The sequence below is a fragment of the Leucoraja erinacea genome, chromosome 5, assembly GCF_028641065.1.
Source record: "Leucoraja erinacea ecotype New England chromosome 5, Leri_hhj_1, whole genome shotgun sequence".
Classification (NCBI taxonomy): Eukaryota; Metazoa; Chordata; class Chondrichthyes; order Rajiformes; family Rajidae; genus Leucoraja; species Leucoraja erinaceus.
Window position 1 is genome coordinate 84,339,444 of NC_073381.1, and position 20,904 is coordinate 84,360,347.

Sequence of the window (20,904 nt, forward strand, 5' to 3'; positions counted from 1 at the left end):
GAGAAATACACCCAATAAAGCTACGGAAAGGCCTATTGAACCACCGTGGCCTAAAAATCCATCAGGCGAGAATGAAATGCTCGGAGAAGGAGAAAGAGGTGCAACGCACAGACCTTGAACCTGGTGAGGCGCAGGAGGAGCCCGGCCAGGACTCACCCCACAGAGCCCAGTCCCTCCACGCACTAGAATCTCCCAACCCCTGCAGAGTAGTTATTAAGATGGCTGATCCATGGGCAGTTGCTGCTGGGACGCAAGCGGGGCCTGGTCAACCCCAGCTGGGTCGCCTGGGCGAAGGTGTCTAATGTTGTGAGACCCGAAACACCCGATGACCCCAGGTCACATCACTGAGGATGTGTCCCCGCGCATCTAGAAGATGTATATTTTTCACACAAGGGTAGAAGTGTAATTACACATTGAAAAGATGTGGTAACCAATCTTGCAGCACAGCTAAATATACATCATACACCCAACACATTTTGTGAAAATGACTTGCCAAAGTTATTTTTCTGCAAAGGAAGCCATTGGGAAGGTATTTAAGAAGGAACTGCAGATGCTGGAAAATCGAAGGTACACAATAATGCTGGAGCAACTCAGCGGGTGCAGCAGCATCTATGGAGCGAAGGAAATAGGCAACGTTTCAGGCTGAAACCCTTCTTCAGTCTGAAGAAGGGTTTTCGGCCCAAAACGTTGCCTATTTCCTTCGCTCCATAGATGCTGCTGCACCTGCTGAGTTTCTCCAGCATTTTTGTGTACCATTGGGAAGGCATCTTTCATGCCCTTGTTTGATATCTCTCATCTTCTGAAAAAATATCAATGGCTGAAATATTTCTGGACTCTTGCATGTCCTTTACAGGTAGCACTGCTATAATGTGGTAGCCATGTTCCTAAGAAACCATGTATTGTAAAAACCAAGTTGTAAACATAATTATGGCAATGGGGAAAAGGGGGGTTATTTTTCCCTTCAGGATTTTCAAAAGTAAATAGCATTTTTAATAGCATGTTTTTGTTACAACAAGCTAAAAATTATGAAAGGCTTAGGTTACATTGTTCAATGTAGTATCATTGTACAAGTGTCAACAGAAATGATCACACTGTTAATTTTAATGGCTACCCATGATGAAACTCGCAGCTGTTCTCTAGAGACAATGATTGGTATGTGGTTACTGCTGGGAAGTTATATGGAAAGTTTTTTTCCCCCAAGACAGCGTATTTTTCCTGCTTATTATGCAATTGCTATTGTATATATTAAACAGTAGCGCATTGATTCCTGGTCATATGTTTCCATCATTAAAACAACCTTCAGGCTCCTATAATCAGCAAATTAGGAATTAAATTAAACAAATTTGCTAATTTACTTTGAGTCTTGTGGGCTCCAACCTGTAAAACCAGTCTCCCATATGGAATGTAAACAGACTGCCCAAAACACTCAGCAGTTCGGGCAGCATCTGTGGAAAGAGAAACAGCTTGTTAACAGTTCAGATCTGAGATACTTTTTATGGGACTTCATCAAAGACCTTACTGAAGTTTGTGTCGACTTCATCAACAACATCCCATTCATCAATAACTTTGTTAACTCTTTGAAAATGTTGGTTAAATTAGGCAGATGGGATCTCTTCCTAGCAAAGACATACTGATACAGTTGAATTCATCTATGACTTTGTAAATGTAGATTAATCCAGCCCCCTAAAAAAAATTCCTAGAAGATGAGAGATATCAAAGAAGGGCAAGAAAGATACCTTCTCAATGGCTTTCTTTGATGATAGATTCACTGATTTGTACTAACTGTTGACCCTGCTATCCTTCTTGAATACATGTAGCAGATTTGTTGTCTTTCCAAAAGATTTCGCACCTCAACGAATTACTGAAAGTCTTTCTCGAAACTATTTTGTATAGTTTTTGACAATTAGTTTCTGTGAGTAATAATGTTGTTCCTATCAGAATGATGCACAGAAATATAGGCTCACTACTAAGTAAAACAATTTCAACTGCTATGTAATTATTTTATTTGTGTTTTAAAATTTAGAAATCCATGATATGCTTCCATTCAAGCCAAAAATCTTTATTGCAAATACCACACAAGACATTGAATGTTCACCACCAAGAGGACTGCCTCTGCCTGTTGTGGGGTGGTATAGGGGCAGTGCACAAATTCCATCTGAAGGTCGTGTCTATCAGGCTGGCAATAAACTGATTTTCAATGAAACATCACAGAAAGATTCAGGAATTTACACCTGTCATGCTAAAAACAAAGCTGGAGAGAAGACCAGTGAACTGAACATCACTGTGGCAAGTAAGGAACCTTTAATTTTGTTTAATTTAAGTTGCCTACTGAAGAAATCATTCATAGCCAATGAATTACTTTGATGGACGAGTAAATTACAGATAAAAGCAGCCAGCATACGCAAAGATTCCATAAGCAGTATTAAGATCAAAGACCAATTTTATTTATGCACTAGGAACTGCAGATGCTCGTTGACAAAAAGTGACACACAGTGCTGGGTTTAACCCTGCAGGTCAGGCAGCATCTTTGGAGAGCAAGTATAGGTGACGTTTTGGGTCGAGACCCTTCTTCAGACATCAAAATCTATTTGGTTTGTGGGGAGTTTTAGTTGAAGGAGAATTAATTGGGCAGAAGAATGGAAAAATCAACAAATATGTTCACATGAGATTAGGTGGTTTATCAATCTGAAGCCATGGCATATGTTTCTCAACTAAGTAGAAACAGATAAATTCAAATCTCATTCAGCAAATCACTTGGGCCTATACAGAGCCATAGTCTGAAAATTCTCCAGCCTTAAGTGTGATTGCATGTTGTAGGAAACATCACTCTTCGTACAGTGCTCTGGGCTTAATGCCCCTTTCCACAATGTTTAGTTTTGATGATTTAAAGAATCATACCTCTTTGCCAGTTAAAGTGCTTTAAGATTGCCTCATCGCACAGAGCTATGTAGCAGCCACTTGGGGAGTGTATTCCATTATTAGTGGATAAAACAAATAGGCGTTTATCTCATATCAACAGAAAATATTGGAAATAGCAGATCTGTCCCCATCCGTGGGAAGAGAAATGGAGTCAAGGTTTCAGATCAAAGATCCTTTGTCACCGCTGGGATGGAGACAAAATAAACAATAGAAGCATGTAAAGGAGTGTGAGGAGGGGGCTGTATCTGAAAGGGTAAAACCAGAGTTAACATGGGGATAAACTGTAAACAAGGGTAAATTAGAGAATGGGAGCAGTTAAAGAGTGGGAACATGGACAAAATAATGTAGGAGTTGTGAAATACAGAGCAGGGAGACATGTCCGGCAGATAAGGGTAGCATGTCCTCTACTCTTGGAGGAAAAAAACAAAAGGAAGCTGAGGCAATATCATTGATGTAGAGAGATAACAAGTTATTTGAAGTTGTGGTATTCAGCATTTAGTCCAGAAGACTGCAACGTGTCCAGCCAGAAAATTAGGTGCTGTTCTTTAAGCTGGCATTGGGGCTCATTGCAATAGCACAGGAGGTCACCAATCGATTAGGTTGGAGTGAGATGGAAAATTAAAGCAGGGACTGTGGTACTAAGAACTGTGGACTCCACCCCTGTGGACTGCGCAGAAGTTAAAGCGTATATCTATCATTGTTAAGGTGGAGGTTGGCCAGGGCTCAGTGAGAGATTCTTGGTGCTTATCAGATGCTCGTACCCTCTTAAAAGGCAGACAGCAAAGTTATCATTTTATGACATGGTCTTCGTACTTTTCAGTGCACTGTTGAAAGACAGCTGTGTTATGTGTCTTAGAATTTATACCTTCCAGTAGATTTTAGCCAGTGACTTAGATTTGATGATAGCACCTTTGTCTATATCAAAGCTAGCGTTACTACAATAACTAATTTTTGATTTTGGGGTTATATGATTCATGAGCCCGAGGTGAAAAATCAGTTTGTTTCTAAAAACAATTGCTATCCTGTGCCTCCTGGAGAAGTGTACATTTACAAAAACTGAATTGGGCAAGGGCATAATTGGACCCAGATGTAATGACTCAGTTTCAACAATGCTCATTTTATCTAGGCACTTACTTTAATTTAAAAATACTTGATAGCTCCTTGTGCCTGCAGGATTATAGCTAAGCAACTCATAACAGACTTGGCAAAAAAGAGATGAATCCCCTGGTGATTATTTTTTGTAAACGTTAAAGCTGACCCTACATTATTACATTTTCTCTTTGTTTCCAATGGGCAAATATAAGCTGGAACCTTTCCATTACTAATTGGTTTCCTTTCAGAATATTAAGAGGTATGCTACCATTTTGTTCTTAATGCTAAATGATAATGAGTCAAATTTTTGGTTGAAGTAAGTTTGATGAATAGCTTTCTTCATAATGTATGTGCAGATTTTTCAGCAACCTCAGTTTAAAGATTGATGAATATGTGCAAATATCTGTATTTGACTAAAACGAAACTATCTCATCATTAGTATGCATCAAGTGTCATGAAGTTATGTGTAGGTAGGAACTGCTGGTGCTGGTTTAAATGCAAAGATAGACACAAAAAGCTGGAGTAACTCAGCGGGACAGACATCATCTCTGGAGAGAAGGAATAGGTAACTTTTCAGGTCAAAATGAGGGTCAGGTCTGAAGAGGGGCCTTGCAATTGTTGATTTGATACCGTCATCAATCATTTCACTTTTCATTTTTAAATCCTTCAATATTATTGGTGAAAGGTGTATTCTGTTAATTAACCGTTGCAATCCAATCCCAGTAGCCCTATCTCATATTTTGCACTGTCAACCTGCATCTGAGGGACAAAGAAATTGAGCTGAAAGGTGCAGTGGTTCAAGTGTATGGGATACAATGGAAAATTGTTGTTTTCCCTGCATTTCAGGCAGATCAAACTAGCCATGAGTACAATCAAACTATACATAAGTAGCACAGAGAAAGCAAAAAGTGAAGAGTGCAGAATATAGTGTTGCACTACAGAGAAAGTACAAATTAAAAAAGTGCAAGGCCACAATGAGGTAGATTGAGAATTGGGGAATACATCCTTGGCATAAGCGGGGTTCTTTCCAGAGTCTGATAAATTACAGGGATTCCCCATACAGCCTATGTGAAATGGAAGTAATTGTATTCAGATCCTTCTGTTCAACATTTTAGGGTACCATTATTCCTAGCCTTCTCAAGACTGATAATTTGAAGACAATAGTAATTTACTCTTATTAATGACCAGAAATCTTTATTGAATTAGAATGGAATCGGAATGTTGGGTTATGCTAAATCTACTCTTGTAAATGTTTCTTTCCCCCACATAGCAATACCAGAGTGGGTCATCAAGCCATCAGACACCCAGCTAAATGAAGGGTTGCCAGGATTTTTGCCCTGTAGCACCCGCGGTATCCCAACTCCCATAGCTACCTGGTTCCGGAATAATGTGGACATTTCTGGTGTAAGTATGCCACTCATCTTCAGAGGCATTGTGTGGTTTATGTCTGGCTTATATTGACAAAGGACAAATTACTAATTCTTTGCTTCCTCTGAAGGAAGGAATTATTATACAGATGATGTGTTAGGTTGTTGGTTGAGGAATAAGCATTTGCTAAAGCTCATCTTCTATTCTGATACGACTGTACATTCGTCCTTTGAATATTGTCAGGATAATTAACATTGCAAATGAAAGATAACAGCTCCGAGTAATATAATGCTTCCTCAGCACAATGTTGGTTTGAGAGTTTGATTTAATGCTCAAACACTTGAGATTGGTCACATAATGGCTCAACAGACAGGATGCTGCTAGTGAGCCAAGCTAGCAACTGTTATAAATGCCAAAATAATTTCCAAAGCAGCTAAAGTAAATATTAACCTGATATTGGTTGCTCATAAGATGAATATTGCTGAATCATTCACTGTAATAGAATTGTTTAACTCTATAAACAATAGAAATAAGAGCTGCAAATATCTTAATCCACACTTATTATTTTTCCAACATCCCACACTAGCTCCAAAACCAATTAGTCACGCTGTATAGAATTTAGGAGTAACAAAAGCATTTTCAATGACCAATGCAATGAGGTATTGCACTTACAGTAGTTTTGAAACATTTCCTTGTTTGTCACCAAGCTACTTGCTGGTATCTCTACACACAGTCCACGGAACTTAAATTGTCTGACAAATTGTTCAATATAGTTTATGCATTTTTGTTATTTCTGCCCCTCTTGGTACACTGCGCTCCCACCTTCCCTCATATATTCTTCATCTCGGACAAAGAATGTCAGCAGCTTACTGATGTTCATGGTGTGTTGCAGTCACACTGATTCCTGAGCTTGAACAACCCCAGTACCTAGCTGTTCAGTTGATTGTTAGCACAATCTGAAGTTGCCAGCTAAATGTTTGTTTGTAAACTAATCAGTGCACATCCTAGATCTGCATTATCATGAAGGTTAACTTCACACATAGCTGCACTCCCCCCACCAGAGCATCTCTTGCATTACACCGCTTTGTGGCGCCACCCGGTGGTTAGACCACTTACTATGCGAACCCTCGGCAGTCGGGGGTAGGGTCACGTGACTGGGTAACGGCGGGAAGGAGTTGTCACGAGGTAGAGGGGTGTGCCCTAATATAAATAATGAGCCATGGGTCAACCTTCCCCCATTCGTGTGTGTGTTGTTCTCTTTGCTTTGACAATAAAGACCACTTTGATTCACCACGCTTGGCTTAACTTATTCGCCCTCCATATTGGTGACCCCAAAGATCCAAAACGGTCATTTTGGATTTAAACGATGTTTGCAGCCAATGATCAACCTCAACAGCCCGAGGTCGCGGACAATCCAACCCAGCAAAATGCTGTCTCCCTGAAGCTGCCCATGTTCTGGACATCGCAGCCCCAGGTGTGGTTCCTACAAGCTGAGGCCCAGTTTCATGTTCGACGCTTGCTTATTTGCCCGCCATAGCTTTTAATTCTGCACACAGGGAAATAAGTGAACTTCTTGTACCTGGAGCTCAATTTTTAAATCTCAAATGAAATTGAGTAGAAATACAGCAAACATTTGTTGACAAATATTGCAGACGACTGCGCTTTCTAATGCCCCTGTCCCACTTAGGAAACCCGAACGGAAACCTCTGGAGACTTTGCGCCCCACTCAAGGTTTCCGTGCGGTTTCCATGCGGTTTCCGTGAGGTTCCTGGAGGTTTTTGTCAGTCTCCTTAATGGTCGAAAGTGGTTTCCGCTTCTTCTGTGTTCCGGCGATTATTTCAAAAAATTCAAAACCGGCCTTACCTTCCACTACCTGCAACCTCCGGCAACCACCTTCAACTAGCAACCGGCTTAGACTAAAAAATTACCGATTTTTAAAACGGCGACCTATTTTTAGTCGCGGTCGGTTTTTAATTTTTTTAAATAATCGCCAGAACATAGAAGAAGCGGAAACCACTTTCGACCATTAGGGAGACTGACAAAAACCTCCGGGAACCGCAAGGAAACCTTTTGTGGGGATTAAAGTCTCCAGAGGTTTCCGTTCAGGTTTCCTAAGTGGGACAGGGGCATATAAGGCTACAGGTTGCTGTGAATTCCAGTGGCTAATGACTGGTTAAATTACAGGACAGTCGGTTTGAGCAGCTGGCCAATGGAACGCTGCGCATTAATAACGTGGAGGTGTATGATGGAACTGTGTACAAATGTCAGAGCAGCACACCAGCAGGCTACATCGAGGGATATGCCCGTGTCCATGTGCTAGGTAAGTGCAGGTGGCCAACCTGGATGATCATTTTAACTTTGAATTATGTCTAAATTCTGAAGTCATCCGACTTGTCTGGGGTTTCAAATCATTAGTACATAGTTTCAAAACGGCGCAATACAACATCCTAATGATAGACGTCATAACGCTAGGTATGTTGCAAAGCCTACCTGAAGCGTCGCTGAAAATCTGTCGCTGCGGGTGTGCGCGATTTTGGCGCCGTTTAGAGGGGGGCGGGTTTAAAACACGATTTTCCCTAGGCTGTTCCAATCGAAGATGTTCAGCCTAGTTCATTATTAGCGAAAAATCGCTGGAAGACCCCGTCGCAAAAGCTATTATTAGTTTTAAAGGCCTTGTATAATAGTTATAGTAGTTTAAAAATCAATCTCTAAACCCGCGACCACCGGCAGCCGTCAGGGTCGCATAGAGTAGACAACAGAAGGTAGGCTGTTTATTTTTACATTAAAAAGGGCTTCTTAAGATCCCTTTATACAAAGTTTAATATTGCGAGTAGCTCATTTTGGGCCCATTATATCCCGCAGTATTTTTCTGGGCATTTGAGGGCACAAATCTAGTGCAATGTGAACGTTCTAAACCAGCGCGTTCACAGGATCCCACTAGAATGATTTAAATTGACTTTAATTTACAGCAAGTGAACACTAAATTCCTTCCATTTGGCCTATAAATTAATGTAAATGAGATTTAAAAATCATGTTTTATTGTGAATTATTTATGAATATTATTTGGACACTTAGGCTATTTAAAAATGTTAATCATTTATTAAGAAATGGATAGATGTTTGCATCTAGTAATTGAAGTTTGAAATTAGCTACACTTGGGTAACTAACTAATTATATGCTTTAATTTCAGGTCATCCAAGTAAGATTATTTTATATTTGTTTCAGAATGGTTCAATCTATGATAACTGAAAATTTCATTCAGTTCTCTTAATTTTTAAGAAGGTTATGGGCTTTTGACTGCACACGATCACAGCTTTTTTGTTATGTCCATAGAAAATCAATAGGGAACAAGATGCTAATTTTCGAGTATGAAAATGGCCATAACTTTTTAAATACTTGAGATATGAAAATGAATTAGGTGTCAAATTAAACTTCTTTTTATGCTTTATCTGATGGGATACATTAGAGACTTGATTTTTTAAATCTCAAAATTTTGTAACATTGCTAATAGCACTGCTCATTTTTAATATTCTTTATTTATGCTCTTCTGCAATACATATTCATTTATACTAATTATCAATTTTAGCAGAGGGGACAAACATATTGAAGAAGTTTGCTGCTGATACAAACTTATGTGAGATTATGAATAGTATAGAATGAAAAGAGACTTCAAGGACTGAGAGTGTATAAAATCATGAGGGGTATAGATACGGTGAATGCATGCAGCCGTCTGCCCCAGGGTTGGAAAATTAAGAACTAGAGGGAATAGGTTTGCAGGGGGGCAGATTGAACAGGAATTTGAGGGGCAACCTTTTCACACAGTGGGTATATGAGAGAGCTGCCAGAGGAAGTAGTTGCGTCAGGCATAACAACATTTAAGTCATTTGGAGACATGCATGGATATGAAATGCTTGGAGGTATATGAGCCAAATGCAGACAAATGGGACCAGCTTTGATGGGGCATCTTGGTCAATATTTGTGCCAAGGGGCCTGTTTTCATGCTGAATGACTATGATTCACTGATACTCTGTCTTTCTATTCCTTTGGTAATTTGGTAAATCTCTGGTTTATCTGGTAGATCTCAGCACATTGAAAATTAATATTGTCATGCACTGATAGACAGTTATTTTTTTTTTGTTTTCCATGCAATCCGTGCTGAGTATACTATACATGAGTACAACAGATAATTCAACAACAAAAGCAAACAATGGAGAAATAGTATTACAGCTGTAGAGAAAGTGCAGATATAAAAAGTGCAAGCTCTGTGCAATTAAGTGCAAGTGCAACAGCAGATTGGAAAATCGGGAATAAATCCTAAACACATGAGAGTCTGATAACAGCGGGGAAGAAACTGGTGTTGAATCTGGTGGTACATGCTCTTAAGCTTTTGTATCTTCAGCTTGAAGAGGGGAGAAAGGAAAATGACCAGGGTATTGGTTGACATGGGTCCTTGATTATGTTGGCTACTCCTCCCGAGGCAGCGTGAAGTGGAGAAGTAGTTGTTGATGAGGGGAGGGGTGGGAGGTTCTGGCTTGTATGATGCATTATGCATGTCAGTTATACTGTTACCATTTGCCCTCAAGTGCTTCTACAGCCCTGCCCAATTTGAGGAGTAATATAGTGTCGTGGTCAAGTTGCAGGACTAACAGCCAGAGTTCTGGACACACAGACATGAGTTCAAACCAACTCATGTGTGCTAGGGGAAATCCAAATACAGAAAAATAAAGTTTTTAGGTGCTATAACTACTTTTAAAAGACACACGGGCAGGTGCATGGACAGGAAAGGTGGAGAGGATATGAGCCAAACGCAGGCAGGTGGGGCTAGTGTTCATGAGGTATCTTGATCGGCAAAGGCAAGTTGGGCCGAAGGGTCTGTTTCTGTGCTGTATGACAACTTATGCTAATTATTACATTAAGCAACTGTCAAGTCAGTTAAACATGATTTGCTTTGTTGGTTTTCATTTATTAGTGCATATTTTTTGAAGTGACAATTAATTTTGACCTGGATTAATGTGTCTAAAAGTTTCTGTAGCATGATGTTAAGCTGAATGCACTTCAATTACCAGTTGTTCACTCGCCGGACAGGAGTGCACCATTTTGCAATCTTCCAGTCTTCTGGCACCAGTTTAATATCTGAACAATACTGGAAGGTTACCAACAGAGCCTCAGCAATTTTGTCCTCACTTCCCTTGGTGTCCAAAATTGTAGCATTTTCAAATTGGGATCCTATTACTATAAACATATCATTTTTTTTCAAAAATTATGTCTTGTTAACTTTCTTGGTTATCTTCTTTACATACAGTATTTAGTTTGACTTTTTACCTTTAGATTTAAATCTTTACAGATTTTTTTAATGTTAGCTTTAAATCTACCCTTGTATCTTCTTTGCAATACTGTGTTTTTTTAAATATATCCAGCTTCTTCTGAATTGAACTGAATATTTTTCTGTTTCACGTTAATCCCCCTCATGGAATCTGTACCCATGGTATTGCTGCTTCAAAGGCCCCTTGTGGCTTATTTACAATTGTACCTACCAAATGTTAAATCACATCCACCCCAGGCTATATTCCTTTCAGACACAGAATTAACCAACTTCCAGTTGAGGATTTCACTTTTTTTGTTTTTTTTGTTTTCATAACAATTCTAATATCTCTTGTCACATTCTGGGTTTGCCCCATTTTATTCCATGGAGTTGAACTGAATCCAGCACAGCATCCTTATTGTGAGTGGGAAACTCTGGTCACAAGGATGTTCCCATTTACATATGGTATACCAACTTCCATGCTCCCAGTCTAAGTTCCCCTTAAATCAATGCTCTAAAGTTCTTGCATCTTTCTGGAATTGAAAGTTTGCTCTCCATCTCTTTCCTGTTTTAATTATAATCAAATAGCTCTTGTATACCATCCACGTCTATCCCTGTTACAGTAGCTTTTGAGAACTCTAATGCCAGTAAAGGGACTAAAACTCCATGCAACACTCCCAGCTATACCCTCACTTAACATTCTGTGGGATAACACAGAACTGAGTTGGATGATCAGCCATGATCATATTGAATGGCGGTCGGTGCAGGCTCGAAGGGCCGAATGCCCTACTCCTGCACCTATTTTCTATGTTTCTATGTTTAACTAGTGTCAACAGGTGAGGCAAAAAGCCAGTATCCGTGCTGTATCTTTCAATCAATGATTTCCCACAAACAAAGCCATGCTGACTATCCCCCATCAGTTCTTGCCTTTCCAATTGCAAATAAATCCTGTCTTTCATAATTCCCTCCAATAACTTTGCCACCACTGAGGTAAGGCTCACCAGCCTATAGTTTTCTATCTTTTCTAGCTGCCCTTCTTAAAGCTTGTTGGTAGTGTGGAAAGTAGTCATAAACTACAGAGAAAAAGCAACAATCTAGTGCAGTAGCTGAAAAATGGCAGGTGGAGTTTAATCCAGACCCAGGTAAAGATAATGCATTTTGGGAGTACTAATGAGGCTGGGACATAAACTATGAATGGTAGGTTTTACGGACCATTGAGGATGCAGAGGGACCTCAGAGTACAAGTCCACAGGCCCTGGAAGGTTTCATTGCAGATGGGTGATGTGGTTAGAAAGGCATACAGGATACTGCCCCTTCTTAATCTGGGCATTGAATGCAGAAGGAGGGAGATGATGATGATGCTTCAAATTTATAAAATATTAGAACCAGTGGGGCAACTTTTTCACATAGTATATGGTGGGTATATGGATGAGCTAATCAGATGGAGTAGTTTGAGACAATAACATTTAAAATACATTCAGACAGGTACATGGATAGGAAAGGTTTGAGGAATATGGCGTAGGTAAATGGGACTAGCTTGGATGGCATGGACCTCAGTCAGCATGGACAATTTGGGCCAAAAGGCTGTTTCTCTGCTGTATAACTATTACTGATTTCCAGTACAAAGTTGCTTGTGGTTTCCAAATACTTAACACTGCTACAAGCATTGTATAATACAAACCAAACAACATCTTACTGTGTGCCAAAGCACTAGATAGAATCTGAAATAGATTTCATATTTACATGTTCCCAGAATTATTGTTGGTTTCAACATTATTAATACGTTTAATTGAAAACATATCCAAGATTGGCTTGTAACACCAATGGAAGCAATTGATTAATTGTTTTGCCTTGTGGTCTGAATTGGCTTTGTGATTATGCAGATACCTCCCACTTCCAGACCCCAACTTTTCCCCCCTTTCTTAGCAGCATGAACCCCATGGCTACAGGGAGTCAAAAGTAGCCTAAACCATTTTGCTGACTGGCAGTTTAGTCATTGACTGTTGACATACAGGCACTCTTCAAATCATAAGCAGGAACCCTAGCCTTTTTTTGTCTTTTACCTTGCACCTTTAACATCCCTATCTTTAGCGTGGCTTTCATTGCCTAACTCAGCAGAAATCACAAGGTTTGGATCTTAAGACTTTATCACCAAGCTGGTAGCAGGTTGCACTAACATATGGGAGTTAACTGTGATAACTTTAAAAAAGCTTGATTTCAGTACAAATCTGTACAATTATTAATCTAATTTCTATCCCAATGCCCAAAATGCCACTTGTTGAAGCACTAACTTGTGACTCTATGTTCCTCATTGCAGAAAAGCTTAAGTTCACTCCAACTCCACAGCAACATCAGTGTATGGAGCTGAATAAGGATATTACAATCCAATGCTCTGCTACTGGTCGTGAGAAACCACTCATCAGATGGAGCAAAAATGGTGAGAGTTCTTTTATGGATATATATCCAGGGCACCGATCAGTAAATTCCACTGAATTTTAAACCTTGTTTTCAATCTTGTTAGAATGGTGTTAGTTACCTTACTACTATTAAAAACCATTAAATTGCCAACTGAGAATTGTTCTTTACCTCATCACGACATGTTAAATCTCAGATATTTTTGTGTCTACAGGGAGAGGTTCTCTCAGAACCTCCTGCCTCTTTGCGCAGATGTTCCTTCTGGACATTGAAGCAACTATATTTCTTAGACTTTTATCATTACTATTCTGTTCCAAAAAAATCCCAGGCTTTCAGCTCAGTTTCTTCACTCCCTCAGCATCCTTGTTCTCTGCTCACTCCGCAGAATGTTGTAGCTGAATTCATTAACTTGACCTTCAAGCTGAGAAAATTTGGAGTTTCAGATTTCTAGGATTTGTACTTGGGCCTTTTTTTCTGCTGGAAAGGATATGTGTTTATGAAGGATGCAAATGTTAAATTTTCCATATTTTGTGCTCAAAATGGCTTACCAATTGTCTATATCTCATACATTTTCCTTCAGTGACTGATGACAATTCCTTTGTTTTGCTTTTTGAAAGGTTCTTGCTCCTCGCCCTACACTGTCCATTACCTAATCATTGGCCTTCTATTGTGTGAGCCTGGAGACAGTCATCAGGTTGATTCAGCGGCTCCCCTGCACATGCAGTTTGCATTAAATATAGCTTAGTGGTACAGTGTCAGTACTGCTTAATCATTCTCCAGAGATCTGGGTTCCCAATCTCTACGAGGGTGGCAGTAGAATTGGGTCCAAGAACAGTTGAAGGGGGGAAAAAAATGGGGTGAGTGTGAATGGGTGCTTGAAGGCTGGAGTGGAGGCAATGGGCTGAAGAGCCAATATCGGTATGTCACGGTATGACTATAAACCCATCTTCATCCAATGTTAATCAAAAATAGTTCCCAAAACGTTGTTACAGTATTATTAGATTTTTAAGTAATACTGCTTTAGTAATACTCTCAAACAAATGTATGAAATGTGTTTATATTTTGGAAAATTTCCCTCAGATTTTGGAGTTTTATTCATTGCTTTATAAATTTTCTCCCTCTTATCTTGGGCATGACAATGGATTTCTGAGCCACTGTTATCATTGAACACCTTTGCCTGTGATCAGCTGCTTAGTGGAGAAAGGCAGTTGAGGATGAGGAAAATCTGGGAGAATTAAATACAGTCTATGATGATCTGACACAATTGCTTCTGGCAAGAGTTACAGCCTAACCATCATGAATAGAACAAAAACTTATAGAAACTTACAAAATTCTTAAGGGGTTGGACAGGCTAGATGCAGGAAGATTGTTCCCGATGTTAGGGAAGTCCAGGACAAGGGGTCACAGCTTAAGGATAAGGGGAAATCCTTTAAAACCGAGATGAGAAGAACTTTTTTCACACAGAGAGTGGTGAATCTCTGGAACTCTCTGCCGCAGATGGAGTCGAGGCCAGTTCATTGGCTATATTTAAGATGGAGTTAAATGTGGCCCTTGTGGCTAAAGGGATCAGGGGGTATGGAGAGAAGGCAGGTACAGGATACTGAGTTGGATGATCAGCCATGATCGTATTGAATGGCGGTGCAGGCTTGAATGGCCTACTCCTGCACATAATTTCTATGTTTCTATGAATGCATCATAAAGAAGTTTCCTCGATGTCCTTGTGTGTTTAAGTCGATATTTACCAGACTATTGTTTAACAGAATCACAGTAGACATTTGTCCCATTGTGTCCTGGCTGGTGGAGAAACCTACTCTGCTTCATCCAATCTGTCAAAACTCAAGGTGTCGATTTTGTTAGCTGTTTGCATTTTTTTGATGATGCTGTTTTGTAATGTGCCAGTGCCTTTCATTTAGCATCAGAATAACTTGTGCTATTTCTAATTGGTACAGATGGCAGTCGTATATCCCCTCACATCAGGCAGGAAGCCGGATTATTGCACTTCACCAATGTGACCAAAAGTGATGCCGGACAGTATGCCTGTATTGCATCAAACAGTCAAGGGAAAATCAGGGCGTCTGTCCGCCTTATTGTTGCAGGTATGATGCCTTTATATGCAAAGTGAGTCTGGAGAGGTTTGCAAGGGTCCCTGTCACAATTTATTCTGAACAGCTCTGTCACAGAGGGCTCTGTGATTTACGGACGGTTCCCAGGGACGCATTCAGAGACTGACATCGAGTGCTGCTGGAAGGTCATCAACTTGGTGAAAGACGCTCTTTGGTCTGCCTGAGTTTTGTTGACCACCCAGCGGAGCGAGATGTCCATCCGGGAATGTTGCTGACTGGCCCGCTGCAGACTGCAGGAGCACGTGCTGAGGGACGCACTGAAGCTCGGTGCAGCCAACGCCAAGGCTCGGTTGGGGAGGACCACAGTCTAAGGCCCTTCTGCTGCTGTACATGGGGGGCAGGGTGTGGTGGAGACGACCCTCAAAAAATAAGGGAAGGGATTTCACGCCAGTGGGCCACATGAGTGGCAAGGGTGGGGGAAAAAAAATTGGTGTAATTTGTATAAACAGTATTGAATGTTTGTATAGTCTCCGAGAATGTTGGATGAATTTTTTGCACAGTTCCTGTATTGTATATATTACTTGAATAAAGTCTATATTGAATTTTTTTTTTAATTATCCACCTCAGCTGTCTGTTCACCTAGTTATCTCGACTAAATTAAACCATGTGGCTCACTTTAATTCCAGTTTGAAATCAAGGGAACTTCATGGTTTGGAACGATCTTGATCATTGTGTTCAGGATAGGGGTGAGAAACTTTGGATCATAATGAGTCAGTGTTGGGAAAGATGGGGGGGGGGGGGGGGGGGCAAGGGCAGAGGGCAGAGGTGGGCCAAGGGCAGAGGATGGCACAGTGAGTCAGAAGCAATGGAACCAGGTTCAAGTCTCACTCTGTATCCAACCAAGATTCTACCAGATCTGGAGGTACTTGCTGCTGGCTGTAGTGGCAAATAGAAAACGGATTGTTATTTATTACTGAAATTTCTCCGAATGACTGACGGAAATAAATAAAGCGTGCCTCACAACCCATACCTCTCCCTATCATTTGTATGCCACACGTCTGTGTCTTTCCTTAGTATTGCCAAAGTTTAAGATGGAGCCTGAGAACACAACCGTGTACCAGGGATTCATTGCAGTGCTGAACTGTCAAGCCACAGGAGAACCACACCCTAACATTCATTGGAAAGTGAAGGAGAAGATCTTGGACTCCAGCAAGAGCTTACAAAGGTATGACATAGTCTGTTACTAATGCAGGCAATATGAGAAAATTCTCCAGTTTGGCACAAAAGCCTGCTGGTGCTCTTGTTAGCCATCTGGAATATTGCCTTAAACATGAATCCCGTAACCAGCCATGACTGAATCTTTCTTATGGTTTGTTTCTGCATATTTGATCACAGAATACGGAAAATGGAAAATGGCTCATTGATAATCTATGATGTCAGTGCAGATGATACAGGGAAGTACACGTGCATTGCTGGCAACAATTGCAACATTCAGCACCGAGATGCCTTTCTCTATGTTGTCGGTCTGTATTATTCTGCTCATCACTTTAGCCTTGCATGACAATTGCAAATTGATAGTTAAGAAATAAGATCTTAACTTTGCTACATGATCTTTCCTTGCATGTTCCTTTAGAAAAACCAGCAGCTCATGGAGATGATGATAAGCAACACACTCCATATAAGATGATTCAGACAATTGGCCTTTCTGTCGGCGCTGCTGTTGCTTATATTATCAATGTACTGGGTCTCATGTTCTATTGCAAAAAGCGACGAAAGGCAAAGCGGTTGCATAAAGGACCAGAGGGCGAAGAACCTGAAATGGAGGTACTAAATGGTAAGATGAAATTATGCCAGGTACCTTCAACAAATAACATGCTGGTGAAAATGAAAAAAAACTATCGATGCTGGAAATCTGAAGTAAAAACAAAAATGCCAGAAACACACTACAGGTCAGGCTACATATGTGAAAAGAGCAACAGAGTTAACCCTTTGTCAGAACTGAGAAAGAAAACAAATTAATTACTGGTGCAGAGGTGGGGAATAGATTCCTGGGGAGGAGGAGAAGAATAAGTTGTGCTTTAAGGTCTGAGCTTATTAAATGTGGTGAAGCTGCAACATTAGTAGATCAGTTTTTTTTTTTGTAGGTTCCTGTGCATTCTTGGCTCTGCCCCTGGTAGTTTATGCACTGGTAGTTTATCCCCTTGAGCTTGCACATTCTGAGGTCTTCACTGCTGTGACCAAGCTCTGTAAACCTATCTTTACCCCACATCCCTTTATGTCTTCACTCAGCAGAAGTGTGACATTCTCAGATGTAAAATTAACTGTTGACATGTATACACAAGCGAATTACAACTGTTCACCACCATTGTGCGTGGAAATACTATCTGAGTTGATTCAGAAAGAGACATTCTAATTTTTTGTTTCCCATCAGAGAAGGAAGAGGATGCAATTTCTATAACTTAATCCTACCTTGGAATGCTTTACCTTTGTGATGGAAAAAGCCATTTTTGGAGATCAACACCATGGCACAATGTCATGAAACATTCCACTACATCCATACCATCCATTAAGCACCCATTTTTTCCAGAAATCCCACACATACCCCATTTTGTATTCCCCATATTCTTCCCCGTCCCCTGACTATTGTTGACCCACATACTAGGAGCTTTTTACAAAGGCCAATTAACCTACCAACCTTCAAGATTTTGGGATGTTGGAGGAAACACATATGTTCTTGGGAAGAGCGTGCAAACTCCACACGCTCCATAGCAGTTCGGATTGAATCCAAATCTCCAGCGTGAGCCAGCGGTTCTACAAACCGTGCTATATTCATGAAGATCAACACTTCAGCTTTCATGCTGACATAAGGATAAAACTGGAAAGTAAAATGTGTGAATAGAAAGTTATTCTATGCAAATAATTAATATTGAATTATATAATCTTGTGTACAAATGTGTGTGTGCATTATAAGATTATAATAATACAAATAACTGAATGAAATGTATATTTTAAATCACCTTTTTTTTTGGATGCCAGGTGGCACTGTGCAGCAGAATGGCCAACTAACAGCTGAGATTCAAGAGGAAGCATCCATTAACAACATTAGCATGACAGTGGTACCCAACAAGCGTCACAGTATGCATGATAAACTGCATTTCCCTCGTGCAAACCTGCAGACAATCACAACCCTTGGTACGTAACACGACCTATGTAACAAGATACGGGTAGGGCAGTGGTTGTTGTCTACGTGGATTTTAGTAAGACATTTGATGAAAGTCCGTTGTTAAGATTAAGATGCATGGGATCCATGGTGACATGACCATTTGATACAGCACTGGATTACTCATTGAAGACAGAGGGCTGTGGTGGGAATGGTTTTATTCTGGCTGGAGGTCTGTGAACAGTGGAGTTCTGCACGGATCTGTGCAGGGACCTCTGTTGGTGATATGTATATGTGGATGTAAATGGACATGGGTTAGTTAGCAAGTTTATAGATTACACCAAAATTGGTCAAGTTACTGACAGTGAGGAAGGTTGTCAAAGTACACAGCGGGATATAGATCGGCTACAAAAATCAGCAAAGAAATAGCAGATGGAATTTAATCTGAGCAAGTATGAGGTATTGCCCGTTGAAACTTAGAATGTATGTAGAATTAATGGCAAGATCCCTAACAGCGTTGATGTACAGAGGGATCTTGGCATCCAAGTCCATAGCTCGCTGAAAATGGAGGAAAAGTGTACAAAACTCTTTCACTTCTACTCTACAGCAACCTTTTTCAAAAAATTAATGATAAATTCCTTCCTTGAAACACAATTGCACAAGAAAATGAATATAATCATAGAAATTTAATATGATTATGAGCAATTTTGACAGCCACAACTCTTTTGCTGTGTCATTTCTTCATACTTGTCTATTCCTTGATTGATCAAATATCTATCCAACTCCAGTGAAAATACTTCTCAAGATGCAACTTCCACCACCCGTTGGGGCAGAATTCCAGAGATTTGCCAGGCTCTGACAGAAAAAAATTCAATTTATCTCAATTTTAAATCTCCACCATTAATCCTTACTGAGGTGTGTACGCCACTTCTTTTCCTGAAGTTAATAACCAGCTCCTTTGTCTTGCTAACATTGAAGGAGAGATTATGTTTTGCCACCATGTTACTAAGCTCCTTATCTCCTTCCTGTACTCTACAATGTCATTGTTCAAAATCTGTGCATCTACGCCAATATCATCTGCAAACTTGTAAATGTAGTCTGAGCAAAATTTGGCTGCACAGTTGTGAGACTATAGGAAGAGTGGCAATGGACTGAGAACGCGTCCACTCAGGCACCAAGATTGTTGGTGATAAGGATATCTAGGAACTTGGAACTGCCGGCTATCTCAACAGCAGCTCCAGTGATGACCAGATTGCATTCACTCCATTATGTTGTTAGGTCAACAACAAACATTTTCTTCTTGCTGATGGGCTAGGTAATCATCCTGACACCATGACGTAACATTTTCAATCTCTCCTAATCCATCTCATCATTGTTGTTGATCGGACCAATTACAGTGATAGGACATTATGACAATTACATTTGCCTCGAATAAAATGAAAAGGCACATTATTTCAACATAGAACAGAATAGTACAGAACTTTCAGCCTGTGCTGAACATGATGCCAAGACCAACTCTTAAGAGCCTGTCCCACTTGGGTGACCTAATCTGCGAGTTCTGGCGAGTTTACCCTCGACTCATACTTGCATGGTCGACACAAGGTCGTAGGAGGTCTTTGTAACTCTCCTTCATGCTTGAGAGTGGTCTCCGCGTACTCGAGGCCCCAGCTAGGTCGCGGCGGTTTTTTCAATATGTTAAAAAATGTCCGCGAGTAAAATAGGTCGCCATGGAAAAAATCGATACTTTTTTTTATCCATAGTCGTAGTAGGTCGTAGTAGGTCGGCATGTTAGTCATAGGCAGTCGAGTGTAGTCGAAGGTAGTCGTAGATAGTTTTCATCGTAGTCGAGGGGAGGTCGAAGGGAGATCGAAGGAGGTCGTCTTCACTCTCCACTTTTCGCTGTCCAATTTTTCCGAAGTTAGGCGGAGCTAGATGTAGCTAGTCGAAGCTGGTCTTCAACATAGTCGAAGGAGGTCTTCAACATGTCATTTTTTTCAAACTCTTCTAAACTCGCATATAAGGTCGCCCAAGTCTGACAACCCCTTTATCTGCCTGCACGTTATCCATATCCCTCCATTCACTGCATATCCATATGCCTATCCAAAATTCTCTTAAATGCCAATATCATATCTCCGCCAATCACCACCACCAAAAGCACATTCCAGGCACTCATCTCCTGTGTGTAATTAAAAGAAAACCTTCTCCTTCAAGCTTTGCCCCTATCACCTTAAAACTCTGCCCTCTAGTATTTGATTTTTTAATCCTGGGAAAAAGGTTCTGAATGTCAATCCTATCTATGTATCTCATAATTTTATATACTTCTATCAGGTATCCCACAACCAGAGAAGACAATCCAAATCTGTCCAACCTCTCCTTGTAGTTCATACCCCTGATTCCAGTAAACCTCTTCACCCTATTCCAACCCCTCCACATCCTTCCTATAATAGAGCACCCAGAACTGTATGCAGTAATCCGTATGCGGCCCTAATGAAAGTCATAAAAAGCTGCAACATGACTTCCTGACTCTTATACTCAATGCCCCGACTAATGAAAGCAACCATACCATATATGCTTTCTTTGCTATT

General features: G+C 40.4%; 1 protein-coding gene across 1 annotated transcript in view; it reads left to right on the plus strand.

Annotated features, from left to right (window-relative positions):
• The window catches only part of ptk7b (protein tyrosine kinase 7b), a 150,316-nt gene that overhangs the window by 111,479 nt on the left and 17,933 nt on the right, over positions 1–20,904 (plus strand). The window contains exons 7-15 of the mRNA XM_055636138.1: positions 2,024–2,290; positions 5,282–5,415; positions 7,564–7,699; positions 12,999–13,118; positions 15,046–15,192; positions 16,234–16,384; positions 16,555–16,682; positions 16,793–16,993; positions 18,196–18,351. Coding sequence (XP_055492113.1) covers positions 2,024–2,290; positions 5,282–5,415; positions 7,564–7,699; positions 12,999–13,118; positions 15,046–15,192; positions 16,234–16,384; positions 16,555–16,682; positions 16,793–16,993; positions 18,196–18,351 — 1,440 coding nt within the window. The remainder of the gene's footprint in view (positions 1–2,023; positions 2,291–5,281; positions 5,416–7,563; positions 7,700–12,998; positions 13,119–15,045; positions 15,193–16,233; positions 16,385–16,554; positions 16,683–16,792; positions 16,994–18,195; positions 18,352–20,904) is intronic.